The sequence below is a fragment of the Oryx dammah genome, unplaced genomic scaffold (assembly GCF_014754425.2).
Source record: "Oryx dammah isolate SB20612 unplaced genomic scaffold, SCBI_Odam_1.1 HiC_scaffold_3, whole genome shotgun sequence".
Taxonomy (NCBI): domain Eukaryota; kingdom Metazoa; phylum Chordata; class Mammalia; order Artiodactyla; family Bovidae; genus Oryx; species Oryx dammah.
Window position 1 is genome coordinate 33,305,734 of NW_024070187.1, and position 21,373 is coordinate 33,327,106.

A 21,373-nucleotide genomic window follows, 5' to 3' on the forward strand; every position below is an offset into this window, starting at 1 on the left:
CTTCAAATACAATTCAGTAAAATATTTGGTGTAGAACTAAAATGTACAAATATTTTCCAAAAAATATATTCTCAGTTCTCAATCTATGTAGCTCTTGAGTAAAACTTCCAAATGGTTACATTAAATGTCAGAATTGATGTATTAACTCAAGGTCCATTTTTTTGTGTCTTTACAGTAACTGTTCTCATTGCTTGCTATTAATTTACAGTTGAATATAATAAGTAATACCACAAGTATTAGAAACACAAACTGAGCTTGAAGCACAAAATGAACTCTTTATATTGGTGTGTGTTTCAACTCTATAACTAAAAGTTCTCCAAATTAACTTTCATTTATTTTTTATTTTTTAATATGAATTTTATTTTTATTTTTTATTTAATTTTTATTTTACTTTATTTTGCTTTACAATACTGTATTGGTTTTGCCATACATTGACATGAATCCGCCAATGTTGGGCTTCTTTGGTGGTCCAGTGGTTAGGGATCAGCCTTGTAATGCAGGGGACAGCAGTTCTGGGACGTGGTGGAAACATGATTCCTGACCATGCAGAAGCCCAAGGGGTCTCTGACTTTCTCTTGCTCTCTCACTGTTCGGTATGGAACTCTCCACTACAGTTTTCTTTTCTACCTCACCTGCACAACAAAGTCTCTTTCTCACTTCTTATCTCCACACTCTTCTAGGAATGAATTCCTAGATATCATTCCTAAACTGTGTACCCACCACTGTCAAACTTGGTGCTGTGTCAGACAAAATCGTCAGATGATTCCCAATTCTATCTTGAGTGCCAGGAAGATAGGGCAAAGGATTTGGGGTTTTTCTGCTGTCCAGTCTCTCACCTCACTTCTATGTCCAGAAATCTATGAGAATTTCTCTGTCTGATGGTCTCAGAGCCTTGAAGCCTATGCCATCTTTCATAGTACCCAACTCCAGTTTCTCCAAGGGTTTCCCTTTCTATGTGCTCACCCCCCTCACTCCAGTCCTTGGCAGCCTCCACACTGCTCTGGACAGCCCATCAGGATGGCCACTATGCAGAAGTCCAAATTATAAACTTTGTAGATGCTCAGTCTCAGAAATATGCCCCAGAGTAGGAAGACTTATCACTGGACATAAGGTCTATAGACAAGGGATCCCTCCTCAGTAAAGTCCTGACCACCAGTCTATAAGGGCTGGAAAGTCCTTCTGCAACCATACTGGGTTGGGCACCCTGCACAGGGTTATCATGCAGCGGGCAGGGGGTGGGGCAGGGTGGTATTGAATACAACAGTCCTGGGAGCTACAGCATGCTGGCATAAGTCCTTTCCAAGGAGGTTGCCATTACCTCTGTTACCCCTACCATAGCTTGGCCTCAGGCCAAATTACAAGGAGGGAATGCAGCCCCACCAGTTAACAGAAAATTGGATTAAAGATTTACTGAGCATGGCCCTGATCACCAGACAAGAATCAGTTTGCCTCACAGCCAGTAACTCCCATCAGGAAGTGAGTCTCTTATCCTTATCCATCAGTGGCCAGACAGAATGAAAACCATAAACGCAGAAAACTAACCAAACTGATCACATGAATCACAGCCTTGTCTAACTCAATGAAACTCTGAGCCATGCCATGTATGGCCACCTAAGACTGATGGGTCTTGTTGGAGAGTTCTGACAAAACATGGTCCACTGAAAAAGGAAATGGCAAACCACTTCAGCATTCTTGCCTTGAGGATCCCATGAACAGTATGAAGGGCCAAAAGATATGACACTGAAAGATGAACTCCCCATGTCAGTAGGTGTCCAATATGCTAATGAAGAAGAGTGAAGAAAGAGCTCCAGAAAGAAGGAGGAGACTGAGCTGAAGTGGAAACAAGGCCCAGTTGTGGATGTGTCTGCTGGCGTGAAAGTCAAATCTGATGCTATGAAAAACAATATTGCATGGGTACCTGGAATGTTAGGTCCATAAATTAAGGTGAATTGAAGTGGTCAAACAGGAGATAACAAGAGTAAACATCGACATTTTAGGAATCAGTGAACTAAAATGAATTGGAATGGATGAATTTAATTCAGATGATCACTATATCTACTACTGTGGGCAAGGATTCCTTAGAAGAAATGAAGTATCCCTCACAATCAACAAGAGACTGAAATGCAGTACTTGGGTGCAATCTCAAAAACAAAAGAATGATCTCTGTTCGTTTCAAAGATAAACCATTCAATATCACGGTAATCCAAGCCTATGCCCCAACCACTAATGCTGAAGAAGCTAAAGTTGAACAGTTCTATGAAGACCTACAAGACCTTCTAGAATGAACACCAAAAGAAGAGATGTCCTTTTCATCATTGGAGACTAGAATGTAAAAGTAGGAATTCAAAAGATACCTGGAATAACAGGCAAGTTTTCCTTAGGAGTACAGAATGAAGCAGGGCAAAGGCTAACAGAGTTTTACTAAGAGAATGCACTGGTCATAGCAAACACCCTCTTCCAATAACACAAGAGATGACTCTACACATGGACATCACCAGATCAATACCAAAATCTGACTGATTATATTTTTTGCAGTGGAAGATGGAGAAGCTCTATATAGTCAGCAAAAACAAGACCGAGAGTTGACTGTGACTCAGATCATGAACTCCATAGTGCCAAATTCAGACTTAAATTGAGGAAAGTAAGGAAAACCACTAGGCCATTCAGGTATGACCTAAATCAAATCCCTTATGATTATAATGTGGAAGTGAAAAATAGATTCAAGGGATTAGATCTGACAGACAAAGTGCCTGAAGAACTATGGACTGAGGTTTGTAACATTGTACAGGAGGCAGTGATCAAAACCATTCCCAAGAAAAGAAGTTTAAAAAGGCAAAATGGTTGTCTGAGGAGGCCTTATGAATAGCTATGAATAGAAGCAAAGGAGAAAAAGAAAAATATATCCATCTGAATGCAGAGTTTCAAAGAATAGCAAGGAGAGATGAGAAAACCTTCCTCAGTATCAGTGCAAAGATAGAGGAAAACAACAGAATGGGAAAGACTAGAGATGTCTTCAAGAAAATTAGAGATACCAAGGAAACATTTCATGCAAAGATGGGCACAATAAAGGACAGAAATGGTACGGACCTAACAGAAGCAGAAGATATTAAGAAGAGGTGGCAAGAATACACAGAAGAACTATACAGAAAAGATCTTAAAGACCCAGATAACCAGACAGTGAAGAAGAACTAAACAGCCTCTTGATGAAAGTGAAAGAGGAGAGTGTAAAAGTGGGCTTAAAGCTCAACATTCAGAAAACTAAGATCATGGCCTCTGGTCCTATCACTTCATGGCAAATAGATGGGGAAACAGTGGCTGACTTTATTTTTCTGGGCTCCAAAATCACTGCAGATAGTGAAATTAAAAGACGCTTACTCCTAGGAAGGAAAGTTATGACTGACCTAGACAGCATATTAAAAAGCAGAGACATTACTTTGCCAACAAAGGTCTGTCTAGTCAAGGCTATGGCTTTTCCAGCGGTCATGTATGGATGTGAGAGTTGGACTATAAAGAAAGCTGAGCACAGAAGAATTGATGCTTTTGAGCTGCAGTGTTGGAGAAGACTCTTGAGAGTCCCTTGGACTGCAAGGAGATCCAACCAGTCCATCCTAAAGCAGATCAGTCCTGGGTGTTCATTTGAAGGACTGATGCTGAAGCTGAAACTCCAATATTTTGGCCACCTGATGTGAAGAGCTGACTCATTTGCAAAGACCCTGATGCTGGGAAAGATTGAGGGCAGGAGGAGAAGGGGACAGCAGAGGATGAGATGGTTGTATGGCATCTCTGATTCAATGGACCTGGGTTTGGGTGGACTCGGGGAGTTGGTGATGGACAGGAAGGCCTGACATGTTGCAGTTCATGGGGTTGCAAAGAGTCAGACCCGACTGAGCTGAACTGAACCACAATGGTGTAATCACTCACCTATAGCCAGGCTTCTTAGATTGCAAAGTCAAGGGGGCCTTTGGAAATATCAGTAGGAACAAAGCTAGTGGAGGTGATGGAATTCCAGCTGAGCTATTTCAAATTCTAAAAGATATGCTGTGAAAATGCTGCACTCAATATAGCAGCAAATTTGGTAAATTCAGCAGTGACCCCAGAACGAAAAAGGGCAGTTTTCATTCCAATCCCAAAGAAAGGCAATGCCAAAGCCCTCACAATGAAGACCCAGTACAGCCAATAATAAAATAATAAATAAATAAACTACAATGCTTATGAAGGGATTAAAAATAAGATGTAATAATTGAAAAAAAATGTGTGTGTAAAATGTAAAACTCAACCATAACTTGTAGTTACCAAATTAGAATTCAGATCTATAAAAACTTTTCAGAGAGTGGTCTTGACACTTTTAGAATTGTTGGCATGTGGTAATATTAAATATAAAAGACTTTTAGTCAGTTTTATTATTGTTCTAAATATTCCACAGTCAATGCACACCCTTACTGATTGGCCTAGAATCATGGGGTACCTAAGGCAACTGATAATATTTAATACTTGCAAGAATACAGTGAAAGCTAAGTTGGTAAACAGGCAAAGATTATGAAGGCAAAGTATTTTCATTTTGTCTTACTCTTTATTGTTTTATTGACATTTGTATTAAAGTGTATTCTTAGTAAAAATTTTACTGCCCATAACACTTTATGCTTTTGGATGACCCATTAAACTGGCTTTTTTAATAGAAATATATAGTTTTTAAAAAAACATACTGTATAAAGCAGCATTTGATGCTTTTAATTTTAGTCAGCTAGAAAATGAATAAGTTTTGAAACAGGAGAATTTGAAATGGTAGGTTATAAAAATTTAGACTCATAAATTATATATAATTTACTGTCTAATATACATATGACTTTAGTATTTACTGTCATAATAGGCATCTGAATTACTGGCTAAACAAAGCAGTAAATTCGTAGCATGGTATATCAGTTCTAATTAGGACAATTAAATACCACTCTTCATTTTTAGCACCAGAAGAATTGATGCTTTTGAGCTGCAGTGTTGGAGAAGACTCCATAAATTTGTAAATTATCTTCAACTTACTTAAAAATACTTTGAATGAATTTCGTGTCTGACTGTTTGCGACCCCGTGGACTGTACCCTACCAGGCTTCTCCGTCCATGGGATTCTCCAGGCAAGAGTACTGGAGTGGGTTACCATTTCCTTCTCCAGGGGATCTTCCCAACCCAGGGATCAAACCCGGGTCTCCTGTATTGGAGGCAGACACTTTAACCTCTGAGCCACAGGGAAGCTCCATATATACCAAATATACTCTCTTCAATTCTGATACATGGGGGACACTTTTCAGCCACAATGTACAAACCATTTATAAGGTTTCTCAAACCAGTTACAAGATTAATAACAATTCACAAGGAAATCTGTCCTCACAAGACACAAGGCTGCACTGCACCATCAATGTTATATTATGAATTGTTATATTATGAATAAATGTTATATTATGAATATATAAATGATATATTTCTCTGATTTATATCTTCCCTGGTGGCTCAGATGGTAAAAGCGCCTGCCTACAATGTGGGAGACCCGGGCTCGATCCCTGGGTCGGGAAGATCCCCTGGAGAAGGAAATGGCAGCCCACTCCAGTACTCTTGCCTGGAAAATCCTATGGACGGAGAAGCCTGGTAGGCTACAATTCATTGGGGTCACAAAGAGTCAGACACGACTGAGCGACTTCACTTTCTTTTCTTTTCTCTGATTTATTTTAGGCACAAGAAGGTAACATTTACAGTGTTGCTCAAGTTCATACTAAAATTACAATGTATTCTTCAACATGACCTTCACTAAACAGCTTTAAAAATTCAAAACCTACTCTTAAGTGAGAAAAATTTCTTTGCTCTGTATCATTAAATAATTAAGTTAAACTTAAGATTAATATGCAATTATTTTAATGTTTTCATTATTATAATTGATTCTGATTAAGTATTCTCATTTTCAGCCATATGTTTAGACTTTTGGTCTAAACCTATACTTATGCATTAAATACCTTAATTGTAAATTTGTGAAATTCCCAGATCTTTGAGCTGAATGGGAGGGGTATTCCTAATATTAAAAAGTTCAATATATTCCACAATATAAATCAACATAATTCATATAAGGTAAGAATACCAAATATAACCAAATATTATATGTAACCAATATTTGAATATAGCCAAATATTATATTTAAAACAAACTCAGTTTTTACTCTGATGGATGTTCTTTCCATGCCTTCAATTAATTAATATCCTGCCCAATCAGCATGTTGAAAAATTCTCAGTGAAGTTTATGTCACATCATTTCATTTCCTACTCTAATCTAATTATTCACAGTAGCCCTTAGCAGTTATCTTGTCCAGGTTATTGGGTTTTGTGATTGATTTTATTCTCAGATGTGACATTACGTTAACTAGAATCTGATAGAGAATTATGATAGTCAAAAAACAGTATATCTGTAACTGCTGTCATTAAGTGGTTGTGATTTTAAGGGGTTGAATTCCATAAGACTTCACCGATATCCATTTTTCCTTATTACAGACTAAGTGCATATGCTCCTCCCACCCCCCACCAAACTCATATGTTGCAGTCCTAACCACTGATGTGATGGTATTTGGAAGTGGGGACTTTGAGAAGTTATTAGGCTTAGGTTAGGCATGCATAGTTGTGTCCAGCACTTTGCAGCCCCATGGACTACAGCTTGCAAGTCTCCTTGTCTAGGGAATTTTCCAGGCAAGAATATTGGAGCAGGTTACCATTTCTTACTCCAGAGGATCTTCCCAACCATGGGATCAAACCCATGTGTCTTATATCTCCCACACTGGCAGGTGGATTCTTAAACCACTGTGCACCTAGGAAGCCCAATGCTCTTGTAAGAAGAAAGAAAAGTTACATACCATTTCTCTGTCTCCTCAACTCCGTGTGCATACACTCAATAAAAACCATGTGAGCGCACAGCTTACATGAGGAAAGAATTAAGATTTTTTTTTTTTAATGAAGAAACTGTGTAAGAGTTGACTCCATTAGGAAAGGAAAATACTAGGGTAATGGGTATCCAGAAGGAGAAATGATTAGAGTTTAAAGAAGTACTAGCTGAGAACTTTCTAAACCTAGAGAAGGAACTGGAAGTATTAATACAAGCCCGTGAAGTTAAGAGAGCACCTAACTACCTCAATACAAAAAGACCTTTCCCAGGATACACTATATTTAAATTGTCCACAGTCAGTAACAAAGAAAAATAAATTAAAGGCAGTCAGGGAATAAAGGAAAAAGGTTTCTTACAAAAGTATCCACATTATTCTATCAGCAGACTTCTCAGCAGTAATTCTACAAGCCAGGAAGGAGTGAAATGACATACTCAAAATATTGAAAGATAAAAACTGTCAGCCAAGAATATTCAGAAAAGTTATCATTCAGATATAAAAGAGAATTAAAGACCTTCCCAGACAACAGCTGTAGGAGTTCACCACTCAACCCGTTTTAGGTCTGCTTAAAGGAGCTCTTCTACCACAAACAAAAAGGCAAAATGCACATACAACTTTGAGAAAGGTGATAGAATCAGAAAACTGCAACTCTCCTCAGAGTAGGTTTTTAAATACTAAAAGGTTGTAAGGGGAAAAATAGCCACTTCAATTTGGTAATAAACTCACAACATTAAAAGCAGGATAATTTGAGACAACACAAACACAAAAGAGGAAGAGGGAAAGGACGGAATTCATTTGGCAAAGTAAGAAAGATGTTATTAGAAGAAAAAGGACGGTTTTATCTCCGAGATATTTTATACAAACCTCACGGTAACCAGAAAATAAATTTAGGGCAGAGACATGAAACAAAATATACAGAATGGAGAAAACCACATAGAAAATCAAACTAGGTCATACAGAAAAACATAAGCAAACAAACAAGAGATATAGAGCAATCAGAAAAAAGAAAATAAAATAAATGGCAGTCCTCAATAATCACCCTAAGTGCACACAGACTGAACTCAAAACAGAGTGGCTAAATAGATTAAAAAATGAGACCCAAATATATGCTGCCTCCAGAAGACATCTCACCTCCAGTGACAGAGAGGCTTAAAGTGAAAATCAACGATGATACTCCAAGTAATTGCCAGCCAAAAGAAAGCAATAAAGCTACACTCGGATAAAATAGACTTCAAGACAAAAAGGGTAATGAAAGAAAAAAGTGGACAATACCTAATAATAAAGGGGACAATTCATCAAGAAGATGTAACAAATAATATATATGCACTCTATATATGAGCATCAAAATATGTATAAGAATTACACACAGACCTTTTAAAGAGCAATTTACAGCAACACAATAGTACGAGGGGACTTTAGACACCTCACTCACATCAATGGATAGGTCATCCAATCAACAAGAAAACAACAGCCTTAAATGTCAGACTAATTCAGTTTGATAGATTTAAACAGAACATTCCATCTAAATTCAGCAGAATACACATTCTTCAACTATATATGGAATCTTCAAGGATAAGACTACATGTTGAGATACAGGTTAACAAATTTAATATTGAAATCCAGCATCTTTTCCAATTACAATGCTATGAAACTAAAAATCAATTCTAAGAAAAAGTCTGGAAAAGTCATAAATAAGACTGAAAAACATGCTACAGAACAACTGTTGGGTCAATTAAGCAATCAAGGAAAAATAAAAATACCTGAAGACAAATGAAAATGAAACACAGCATGCCAAAATCTATGAGATACAGCAAAAATGATAATGAGAGAAGTTCATAGTAATATAGGTCTACATCAAGAAACAAGAAAAATCTCTAATCTAAATAAGAAAAGTAACTAAAGGAACTAGAAAAAGAACAAATAAAGCCCCAAACGTGTGGAAGGAAGGAAATAAAGATCAGAGTAAAATGAATGACATAGAAACTAAAATGGCAATATGAAAGATTCAAACTCAGAACTGGTTATTTGAAAAAATTTACAAACATGTAGCTAGAGCCATTGAGAAAGAAAGCAAGGAAACACTGGTAAATGCAATCAGAAAAGAGGAGAAGCTTTAAGATATCTCAGAAATACAAAAGGCTATCCAAAATAAGTGAACACATTCTTAGAATCAGGACTGAATCATAAAGAAATGGAAATATATAGACTGATCACTAGTACAGAAGTTGAAACTGTAATCAAAAACCTCCCAAAAAAACAAAAACCCAGGACTATACAACTTCACAGCTGAATTCTATCAAACAGTAAAAGATTTAATACATATCCATCTAAAACTCTTCCCCCCCCCACACACAAAAAACTTTGAAAAGAATTCAACCTAACTCATATTACCAAATGATATTAATATCAGACAGATACAAAAATTATAGACCAATATCTCCAATGAACATAGATGTAAAAGTCCTCAACAAAATATTAGCAACCAATCACAATACATTAGAAGGATCACATGACATGATGAAGTAGGATTTATTCCAGAGATGCAGCTTAACTTCCACTAAAAAAAAAAACTAAACTTAAATGACACACTGCATTTAGAAAATGCTAAAAGCCGTATCATCTCAGCAGATGAAGAAAAGCATTTGACAAAATTTCAATATACATTTATGAGAGAAAACTTTCAATAAAGAGATTATAGAAGGAACATATTTCAAAACAATAAAGGGCATACATGACAAGTCCACAGCTAACATTATACTCAATGTTGAAAAACTGAAGCTATTCTTCTAAAATCCAGAATAACCCAAGTATGACTATTCTCACTAACTCTTATTCAACATATTATTGAATCTAGTCAGAGAAATTAGGAAAGAAAAAATAAACACATCCAAACAAGAAAGGAAGAAGTGAAATTGCCACTTTATACATGATATGATTTTTCTTTACAGAAAACCCTAAAGATTCCACACATACACAGGAATAATAAATGCAATAACATTATAGGGAACAAGAGCAAAAATCCTTTGTACTTGTGTATGTTAACAATGAGTCAGCAGAGGACAGATACTACACATAGGAATAAAACACCAAAGATATTAAAAGAAATTCAAGACACAACTGTAAAGATATTCTGAATTCATGAATTGGAAAAGCTAACATCACTTCTTGGCCTTTTGACTAAGATCAAGTGTAGCATGGGGGCTTCCCATACGGCACAGTGGTAAAGAACCCACCTGCCAATGTAGTAGACTCAGAAGACACAAGTTTGACCTTCACCTCAGGTCAAGAAGACCCCTCACCACCACCCTGGGTCAGGAAGATCCCCCCTTCACCACCACCCTGGGTCAGGAAGACCTCTTGGAGGAGGAAATATTAATCCACTCCAGTATTTTGTCCCTTCCATGGACAGAGGAGTCTACTGGGATACAGTCCATGAGGTCTCAAAGAGTTGGACGTGACTGAGTGAGCACAACACTGCTTTAGATTTTATGGACATTTAAACAATCTACAGATTCAAATTGCAATACAGACTGCAGTCTATCAAAATCCAAAAGATGTTTCACAGAAATTAAATAAAAATTCTAAAATTTGCATAGAATCAAACATGACCTCAAATAGCCAAAGTAATCTTAAGAAAAAAAGAACAAAGCTGAAGTTATCCAACTCCCTGATTTCAAATTAATGCAAAGCCATAGTAATCAAAACAGCATGGTACTAGCAGAAAAAAAAAAAAAATCACAGATCAAAGGAACAGAATTGAGAGCCCAGAATTAAACCCATTTGTGTATGGCCACAATTTATGACAAGGAGCAGAGAACATACAATGGACAAAGGATAGTCTCTTCAACAAATTTTACTAGCAAAAAAACACACAAAAAACTAGAACCACTACCTTATACCACATAAAACTCACAATGGATTAAACAAATGAATGTAAGACCTGAAACAATAAACTCTAGAAGAAAACATAAGCAAAACACTGACATTAGTTCTAGCAATATCTTTCCCTTGCCTAAGGAGACATATCAAGAAATAAGAAGAAAAATCAGCAAATTGCACTGCAAACTAAAAATCTTCGCACAATGAAACCATCATCAAAATGAAAGACAAGCTGCTGAATGGAAGAAGTTTACAAATCAAATAACCAATAACCAAGGGGTTAGCATACAACTTAGTATCAACAAACAATCCAATGAAAATGATTGGTAGAGAACCTGAATAGACATTTATCCAAAGACAACATACAAATGGCCAAGAGGCACATAAAAAGAAATTCAGTATCATTGTTTACTAAGGAAATGCAAATCAAAACCCCAGTAAGTTATTATGTCATAACTGTTAGAATGGTTATTATCAAAAAGGCAAGAAATAACATTGTAGACAGGATGTGGAGAAAAGGGGGTCTTTCTAAACTGTTAGTGAAAATGTTAAGTTGGTACAGCCACTATGGAAAATAGCATGGAGATTCCACAAAAAAAATTAACTACCAGGCTCCAGTTATCCCATCTGAAAGCAGCTTTTCTGCCCCCTTTCCTGCTTGTCTATTTTTGTTTCCCTCTAACCTTAAAATAGTAAAATTACAGGAATGAGATTACTAGGTAATTTATCTTAATTTCTGCATTCACACTATGCCTTGTCTAACCTGTTGACACTTAGATAAAAAGAATGAAAAACAAAGCAGTTGAAAAAAAAATCAGGAACTCTCTACCATGGGCTCAGGACACAATTCTACCTTTTCCCCAGATAGCTCGCTTTTTTGATTATAGCACCTTTCCTTTCTACTGACACTTGCTACTCAAGAGTATCAGCTTTCAAGCTGTGAGCAAACAAACCTGAGTTTGGTAATACCACTTCTGGGTATTTATCCCAAGAATATGAAAACACTAATTCAAAAAGATAAATTTCCTCTTATGTTCACAATAGCCAAGATATGAAAATAGACTAAGTGTCCATCAATGAATGAATAGAGAAGATATGGCCGATGTACACAATGGACTATCACTCGGCCATAAAAAAGGATGAAATCTTGCCATTTATAACATGGATAGACCTTGAGGGTATTATGCTAAGTAAAAAAAAAAAAAATCAGAGAACACAAATAGTATATGATTTCATATATGTGGAATATCAAAAAACTAAAAAACAAAATTAAAACACACACACACAAAAACCCTAACACACCAAACAGAGAAGGAAATGGCAACCCACTCCAGTATTCTTGCCTGGGGAATCCCAGGGACAGAGGAGCCTGGTGGGCTGCTGTCCACTGCGTCGCACAGGTCGGACACTACTGAAGCGACTTAGCAGCAGCGGCAACACACCAAACAAAAACGTATATAGATATAGAAGAAATAGTGTTGGTTACCAGAGGTGAAGAAGCTATTGGAGAGGGAAAAATGGATACAGAGAATCAACTGTACAGTGACAGATGGAAACTAAATTTTTGGTGGGGAGGACACTGCAGTCTATACAGAAGCAGAAACGTAATGTTGTCCACATGCAACATGTAAGCTATTATATACCAACGTTACCTCAATAAAAAATAAATTTAGAAAGTAATTTAAAAACATTTATTTTGCCCCCAGGCTCTTTAGCTAGGGCTTCTAACTTCTTTAAACTCCTGAAAATATCAAAGTGTGACTAAATGATTATAAACAATATAAATAATAAAACTATTATTAAGTTGAATATAAATTCCTTATTGTATAATTACATATAAATTTGATTTATAGTGTGTATATATAGGTAAACTGCTTATGATAATAGCAATGGTTAAGAAATTAGAAAAGCATAATAAACAAAGCTAAACTAAATTATTACAGATTGTGACTACTGTAACAGGGTATAGGAAACTGGTTTTTAAAATGTTTTGAAATTTATACTTTACGTATTTAAATTTGAAAAGTTAAATTCAATGTCTACTTTGTCAAAATGTCACAAGTTACTTATCAGAATTAGAAATACTAGGACCTTGTAGTCAATGGGCTCAAGTGGCTTATATTACTGTGAGGGGACTGGCACCTTGTCCACGCTCCAAGTGCAGTTCTAATGATGATTTTTAACAATGTTTCTTCTTCCTTAAATTCCTAAATCATCTAAACACTTTTTTATTTAGGCAGGTTTCTTTTATGAAACAAACAATTTTCAAAAGTTAACATTGCCCTCTGGTGAACTAGTTACGATGACTATGTAAACTGCGTGGCACAAATTAAAATGGTACCTTGACAGTTACCTAAGAAAATTTAGAAGCTAAGTCAGTTTTTAGTAATTCAAGTTTGTTTGTTTGTTTGTTTGTTTGTTTGTTTTTAAGAAAAAGCAACACCTGTGTCTCATTTTACTAGATCAACCAACAGAGGACATTTATGGAAGGAGGGGTACTAAATTATCTTAATTCTGGCTATGTGACAAGGGCTCTGGAGGTAATCATTTTCCTTTTCATGTCATTCAACACATAAAGATCTGATTTCTTGTATATTTCTTTCTTTTCAATGCAGGCGGGGAAAAATGAACACTTCTTTCTCCATCCATTATCCAAAACAAGTATTCTCTGACAAAGCTCAAACATTTTCTGCTGTGTTAAAAATTATAGTTCTCTGCATCCATTCATAAATGTCTATATATGTTTTTCTTCAACTCAAACCTTGATTACATAATATATACTTATAAGGTAATATATAGCAATGTTTTGTGTAATAAAGTTTATATTATAAACAAATTTATAAAAGGTTATTCCTAGTAATGTAAGATATGCTCCTTTTGTCTGTAATGCTTTTACTATTTTAAATACTGGTTAATGCATTTTCTGCAGCGATAATAATACACTCAGAGGGCCGATGATCAGCAATAATCCCAGTCATGAAACCACAATCTAAAGATCAACTGTCAGTAAAATTGTCGTCAGTTGTCAAGGGTCAATAAAATTGGCTCTAAATTTGTCTGCTATCTCACTGATATGTTCTCAGAAAAGTTCTCAGAAGCGTGATGGTCTAGAAAATTGTTTTGTCATTTAATTGTATTTAATAATTACATAATACATCACTGTTAAAGTAGTCAAATCTTAAATCATCATAAAGAACGTCATTGACTGGGGTTTGTTTTCTTGATCTTGGGTAATAAGTCAGGGCCTCTTATTGTATATCTTTATTTTACTGGTATTCTTAAGAACTCAAACTTTTTTTAAAGTTCTCATTACTTTCTCATTTTTGTTTTGGAGAATTCTTTATTGCTATCCAGATTAAATGTGTTATATTACAAAATACTATTCATATATGTAATATCATATTTGTTGACAGCACATACTTTAAAAAATAATGCCCACTGCTATTTTTGTTACCTACCAAATGTGCTTTCATGTTATAAAACTATGATTTAATACATTTGTGATGTCACATCTTAAAAAAAAAACAGAAAATATGAACTACAATATCATGTTTGTGTATAGCTTTTAGATAATTGGGGATTTATATGTTTTTATTGACAAAGTCTCATTAGGTTAACAGAGTTTTGGTACCCTTTAAGTAAAATTGGCTTTTGTCTGCAAAACTACTCGGTACCTCATATTACCTGACTGTGTCTCTAGGTATGTCAGTATGGACTTAAGTCTTGCACTTTACAAAATAAAATGTGGCCTTACTCTTCATAATTTTTGATAGGTACAATTGAAATATTGGGTCAGTAATCTATTTCTGCAATAATATCAAGTTCAATACATATTATCAAACATTCTCTTTTCAGAGCATCAAATCTTCATTACTGTAGGATTATAAAATTTATAATAAAATTGAATCATCAACAGTTTATAAGACACTAACAATTTTAGTGTTAATAAATAAGTTAAACTGTTTAGAGAAAATAGCCTTGCAAGGAAAATACACCCATGGAACAACTATTGTTCACACTTACCAGTTCTTCCTGAAGTTGGGAAATTAGTTCATCCTTCTCTTTCAGCTGCAGCTTCAGCATTGAGCATTCATCTTTCATTATATCCTATGAAAACATCAAAGAGACAGCATAATAGACTTAGCCCTTTCCCTTCACTCTTGATAAGAAAGGTCAGTCGCACGCAGTGGGAGGTAACTGCATATAACTAACAAAACAAAGTTCCTCTACAATCTGATGTTTTCCATAATATACTCTGTTTCAAAACAAACTAATGTATTCAAAGATATTATGCTATATATGATATATGCACATTTTTCTGATAGATAACAAAATGGACAAAGGGAAATTGGACAAAGACAGAAATCAGGGATTCATCCTAAATTCTGTCCTCCTATTCTTGTGCATACATAATCAGTGGGATAAAAATAATTATACTTCAAAAGAGATACTTTATCATTTTTTCCTGTTATGATTAAATATTCATTCTCAAATGAATGGCTGTATTATGGCCTTTATCTTTAATGATAGCTCTATAACATTTTTTTCCCTTTCATTAGAGCTCTGTCTTTGAGTATTTAACCTTGTCACTCTGCATGAACCCTCAGTCACCGCCTCCATGCCTACAGTACACCCACATCTGTGACCTCTATTATCCTATGCTGGAAACTCACTTACAAATACTTAATCTAAATCTATCTTCCAAACTTCAGCCCACAAATATAATTATTTATTGAGCATACACTCAATATCCTATAGACATTCCGACTCAAATTTCATGATCTTCCGATTTCAAAAATTATTTCCATGTATTCCTACCATTATCTTATTTCTAAAAATAGCCAGAAAAGCATCCCATACTCTCAGCTCATACACAATCTGATCCCAGTCTGGTACCCGATTCTTTGTTCTCAATCTTCTGGGTATTTCTTGGACTCACTCCTTTCTATTTCTCATGGATTTACTCTAGGTATCCATTGCTTCATATCTGACTTACTGCATTAAATCTCTGAACTGGTTCTATGACTATCACCTTTCCCATCTGCCAGAGAAGTTTTCCTAAATGGGAATTAATTACATCATTTCTCAACGTAACAGCTAATCATTTCTTTCAGAGGGGGGAAGAAAAAGTCAAAACTCTTTAGCACAACATATGGTGCCTTTCATTCTCAACTACTTGCACATTTCTGGAATGGTATGTTTTCACTTCCAACTTTCTTATAACCTGTGCTCATTCCTACAGAATATAGCTGCAGAATGCAGTTTCTTTCATGTCTTCTTGTGTAGATACATGCGTATCTCTGGGCTGCAATGCTTCTATTGCCCACAGTTTCTCATGATATAGGAGGCATTCCAAACATTATTCCTTACTCTGGGTGGGAGCTTTCCCTTGTCGTTTTATGTTTCCCTTGAGCATGAAGTCATGGTTCACATTTTCTAAATCACCCATCATTTCATACAACACTAAACACTTCAAGGGTTGTTTGCTTGTTTCCCTAACCCACTTGAGCAGATCTTTATCTGAGTTGACAAGAAAGAACACAGCTAATGAATTAGAGAAAACAGTATTTGTTTATTATAGTTCTTATGGTGCTAATTTCTACTTTTAGTCTAAGCAATACAGAATATATGATTCAAATTTACTAATACCTCTTTTCATTTTCAGACAGCCAGTTGACCGGGAGATGTTAATTATCTCTGTCACTTTTATTTCATAGCGGCCCTCTTTCTTCCCTTAATCATGGGCTTTCCTAGAACTTATACTTATCATTTTAATATTTATTTTCACAGAGTCTAAATGTTACAGGTTACAATGTTAATGGTAAAAAGGCTTAGCTTGCTCGAAAATGCAAAGAAAAAGATTGCAGGCTTAAAGGTAGGTAATAAAATCATGTCTCTTAGAGGTATCTAAGGGCAAATTCTGGGTACTTCACTAAACTCTCTTTGTGGCTTCCTGCTCATTAACTAACTTCTTTGAGTTCCATGGACATTATGGTAGAGATTGATAATAGGAGATCATAAACTCTGACAAAAACTCTACTGCTTAGTACTTGAAGAAGTGAAGTTGCTCAGTCGTATCCGACTCTTTGCGACCCCACGGACTGTAGCCTACCAGGCTTCTCAGTCCATGTGATTTTCCAGGCAACAGTACTGGAGTGGGGTGCCATTTCCTTCTCCAGGGGATCTTCCCAACCCAGGGATCGAACCCAGGTCTCCCGCATTGGAGGCAGACGCTCTACCCACTGAGCCACCAGAGCTTATATATTTCCAGTCTTGCCTAATACCTCACTTAAGAAGAACTAACCCCCTTCATAAAATAAAATATTATCACCTTTTCTCTAGGAAACAAATATTGAGGTAGGGTTAAGGATTGTTGTTGTTTAAATGCTAAGTCATATTCAACTCTTTTGCAACCCATGACTATAGCCTACCAGGCTCCTCTGCCCATGGGATTTCTCAGGCAAGAAAACTGGAGTGGGTTGCCATTTCCTTCTCCAGGGAATCTTTCCCACCCAGAGACTGAACCTGTGTCTCTTGCACTGGCAGATTCGTTACCATTGAGCCAACAGGGAAACCCTAAAAGTACCAAAGGTTTACTAAAGGGTTTAAAAGATAATATTAAAGAATAAAGCTATGTGATAAGAAAAGAAGAATCAGAATTGGGAAAGGGGAACAGTGGACCAGAATTCATGCCTGACAAATTCTCTACCAGCTAAACCAGGAGCTCCAACTCCAAGACTGCCTATGAGAGGAATGCCCTGTGGAAGGAAAGTGGGTGGGTCCACCTCCCACTCCCTGTTCAGTCATTGGTTGGGAGCTGCCACGTGAGCTAGATCTCAGCTGCTGCTGGTAATCTATTGTCTCACACCACCCAGTGTTGAGCTTGACTTCAGCTGGAGGCAGTTAGCTAACTACAGGAGTTGCAACTGGGTAGCGAGTCCTTTATTGAAAGAGAATCTGAGCCTTAGCCTGAATCTACTGTTTTTTAGCTGAATGTTTGCAACAATATTTTTGTATATTAATTGATATTTTGTCAATGAATTCATTTAAAATGAAGATTTACCTATATTGTGGCTAACATAAATTGTAAACAAAATTATTTTCCAAAAACAAGCTGCCTTTACACAATTCTCTGACCTTTCCCCCTCCCAGCTCTGGAAAGTTTTTTCAAAAAGTTCTTAATCTCACAGCTTTAAATCAGGTAGGTGTTAATATACCATTTGCACTTACTTAAGGAATAATGTATATTAATACACATAAATTTAATTTATCATATGACATCAGAAGCCAAAGACATTATAAAGGTCTTTTCTTTATCAATAACTTTGCAAATGAATCTTGGCCACCTACAGTTCTGTTTTTAGTTGTTATATGTACTTTTGGCAAAATTCATAGACATATCTGTCTAACACACAAGATGAAACCTTTAAACAATAGTTACTTAAATGAAAGCTACTCTCAGATGAATCAATATTCCCTCAATATTCTCACTATCTGTGCAAAATTCTTGGACATGTTTGATAGAACGCTCTATTACGTTAGAAATTCTCTTGGTGTATACAATTAACTAGATTTTAATATTCTTGGTTTTTAAAATAATGCTATTAACATCCATTAATACAGGCTAATGTAACCAATTAACCTTACATTAATTTAAATGCATATTACTTATGAAAATATATAATTGAACAATTAGGGCATCCTTTGTTTCTCACTCAAATATAACTGATTCTAGGACTAAAATCAATTCTAGATTTCCTAATTGAATAATCATTCATAAATATGGAGCTTATAATATGGTGGATTAAGGTGGTTACAAATCCTTTGCTACTATTCCAAATGAAAGATGGAATCTAATGTTCACTCCTTGGATATGGGTTGGTCTTATGGCCTTGCTTGACCAGGTGAATATAATGGAAGTAATTCTGTGTGATTCTCAGGACTAGATCAGATTTCAGTTCCCAGGATGGTCTCTTAGAATGCACCTCTCAAGTTCCTCCCTTGTAGAAAGAACACAGCAGTCATGCTAAAAAGTACAAACTACATTTCATTTTCTTTGACAGCCTCTTAAGGACACACCCAGCATCAGCAGCATCAACTTTCAATCCTGAGAGTGAGTCATCTACATACCTAGCCTAGTGAAATCTTTAGATGACCAAAGCTCTGACCAGTGTCTCATCATAACTGCCAGAGCTAAATCATTCACAAATTCCTGACTTGTAAAATTGTGAACAAAATAAAAGTATAGTTTTAAGCCATTAAGTTTTGGGATGATTTGTTATAGAGATCATCAGAACATATGGACAAATTAAATTATTACAATTAGAATTAGTGTGAATTATGACTCATAGGTATATAAAATATATACAGATAATTTAAAAAATATTTTGTGATTTGAAGTATGATTTTTGTGATTAAAGTTATATTTATTATAACTTTCAAATTTATTTCATGTGTAATATAAATATATTCTTAGTATTTAACCTACAGGAGAATTAAAAATACAGATGTAATAATTTCTTTAAAATTATCTTATTATACTTTTATTTTCTAAATTTGGAAAATTAAAGCCAGATACATGAATATTTGGTTAATTTGCCCCAAATTCATTTAGCTGACTTTGCTCCCATATATTCCTATCATTTATTTTTGCCTGAATTAGAATCACCTCATTGTTTGAAACATGTATGAATAGAAATCAAATTCCAAGAAATTAAAGGCAAGCAGATACTGTAAATCATCTAAAAAATTATCTTATGCTGAAATCAGAAATGCAGATTAAAAAATTAAATAATAATTTCTAACTCATGAATCTTCACATAATTCTTCAGGTAAAATTATAAACATAATTCTTGGCTAATATTTACAAAAACATGTCAAAATTGGTACTGAGTCATCATGACTCTCTATTTATACACTTTTGGTCCTTTCTCTGGAGGGCTTTATTTTATGACTTACAAGCTGTTCCCTCATTCTTGTAAGTGGAAAGGTCAAAAGATTAAAAAATAAAGGAAACAGACAATTCTGTCAGAGTAAATAAGGACAGATTGTTATGAACAAGTGAAAACACAGAAAAAAGAAATAGGAGTATGGTAGGAGAAGACAGAAGGACAGAGATCAGAAAACACAAAATATACAATAATTAACAATATATTTTGCAGTTCTGCCTAAACACTTGACCTCATGTAATCATTATGCTAACTTAGCATTAAAGCAGCATGTTACCTGCAACAACTAGGTAGCTAGTGAAATAAACCAGTGCAGGCATATAATCATCTACACAGAGCTATAACAGAGCCTGCTTTTCAAATCCTGAAAGCACAGTCAATAAAACATCACCCTAATTGTTTATTTAGTTTAAAATATTTTATAAGTCATTTCAGTATCAACAACTGCTACATGATGCTACAAAATGTTCTTTTCATAAGCATTCAATTTAAAAAGATTCTAGGGGCTTTTGTGGTAGTCCAGTGGTTAAGAATCTGCCTTGCAATGCAGGGGACACTGGCTTGATCGCTGGTCTGGGATGATCCCACATGCCACAGGGCAACTAAGCTCGTGTACCAACTACCAGCTACAGAGCCTGTATTCTGGAGCCCATGAGCAGCAAGTACTGAGCCCATGCGATGCAACTACTGAAGACTGTGTGCCTAGAGCCTATATGGCACAGCAGGAGAAGCCACAGCAATGAGAAGCCCTCACACCACGACAAAGAGAAGCCCCTGCTTTCTGCAACTAGAGAAAGTGTGTACACAGCAACAAAGACCCAGCACAGCCAAAAGGACATAAATATTAAATTTAAAAATATATATATATATACACATTCTAGATTTGATTTTATGTCATTGACTTCAGAGATGAACTAACATCCCATTGAATATTTACAAAAACATTGTGTTTTTTAAAAATATTGTTTATGTAGCAATTCAAAATTTTAAAAAGGCATAAAAGGTGTTCAAAGTAAGCACCTTAGACATGTATTTCTAAGTATATAAATCAAATCAGTAAACGGCATCATCCCTAAACATAGTGGTATATTGGCTATCTTTTCATTTGCAAGTGTTACTCTTAGGAAATTCTACAACTTCTTATTGACCCACATCACTCAAGATAATGATAATAATACCTTAAGCTAAGGCTTTCTAATTTATTAAACATGGGCTTCCTTTGTGGTTCAGCTGGTAAAGAATCTGTCTGCAATGAGGGAGACTTGGGTTCAATCTCTGGGTTGGGAGGATACCCTGGAGAAGGGAAAAGCTACCCATTCTAGTATTCTGGCCTGGAGAATTCCATGGACTATATAGTCCACAGGAAGGTAAAGAGATGGACACAACTGAGTGACTTTCATTTTCCATGCATAGAATCTTGTTTTGCTGTCAGAATTTTTGGTGACCAGTTATTGAACAAAATAGTATATTTCTAGGATAAGCAGGGGGCAGGATAAGCAGGGCTTTATTTATAGAAATTAAGCAGAGAGGACGATTGTATAAAAGGTCAAATTAAATGAAACCATTAATTAATAATACCAAGACCGTTAAGTTGTGTCCATTAGTCTCTTTACAGGATACATTGTATTCTGATAATTTTG

General features: G+C 35.6%; 1 protein-coding gene across 2 annotated transcripts in view; it reads right to left on the reverse strand.

Annotated features, from left to right (window-relative positions):
- CCSER1 (coiled-coil serine rich protein 1) overlaps window positions 1–21,373 on the reverse strand; it is a 975,365-nt gene that overhangs the window by 265,532 nt on the left and 688,460 nt on the right. For both annotated transcript variants that reach the window (XM_040237849.1, XM_040237850.1), the window contains exon 8: window positions 14,809–14,892. In XM_040237849.1, the coding sequence (XP_040093783.1) occupies window positions 14,809–14,892 (84 nt within the window). The remainder of the gene's footprint in view (window positions 1–14,808; window positions 14,893–21,373) is intronic.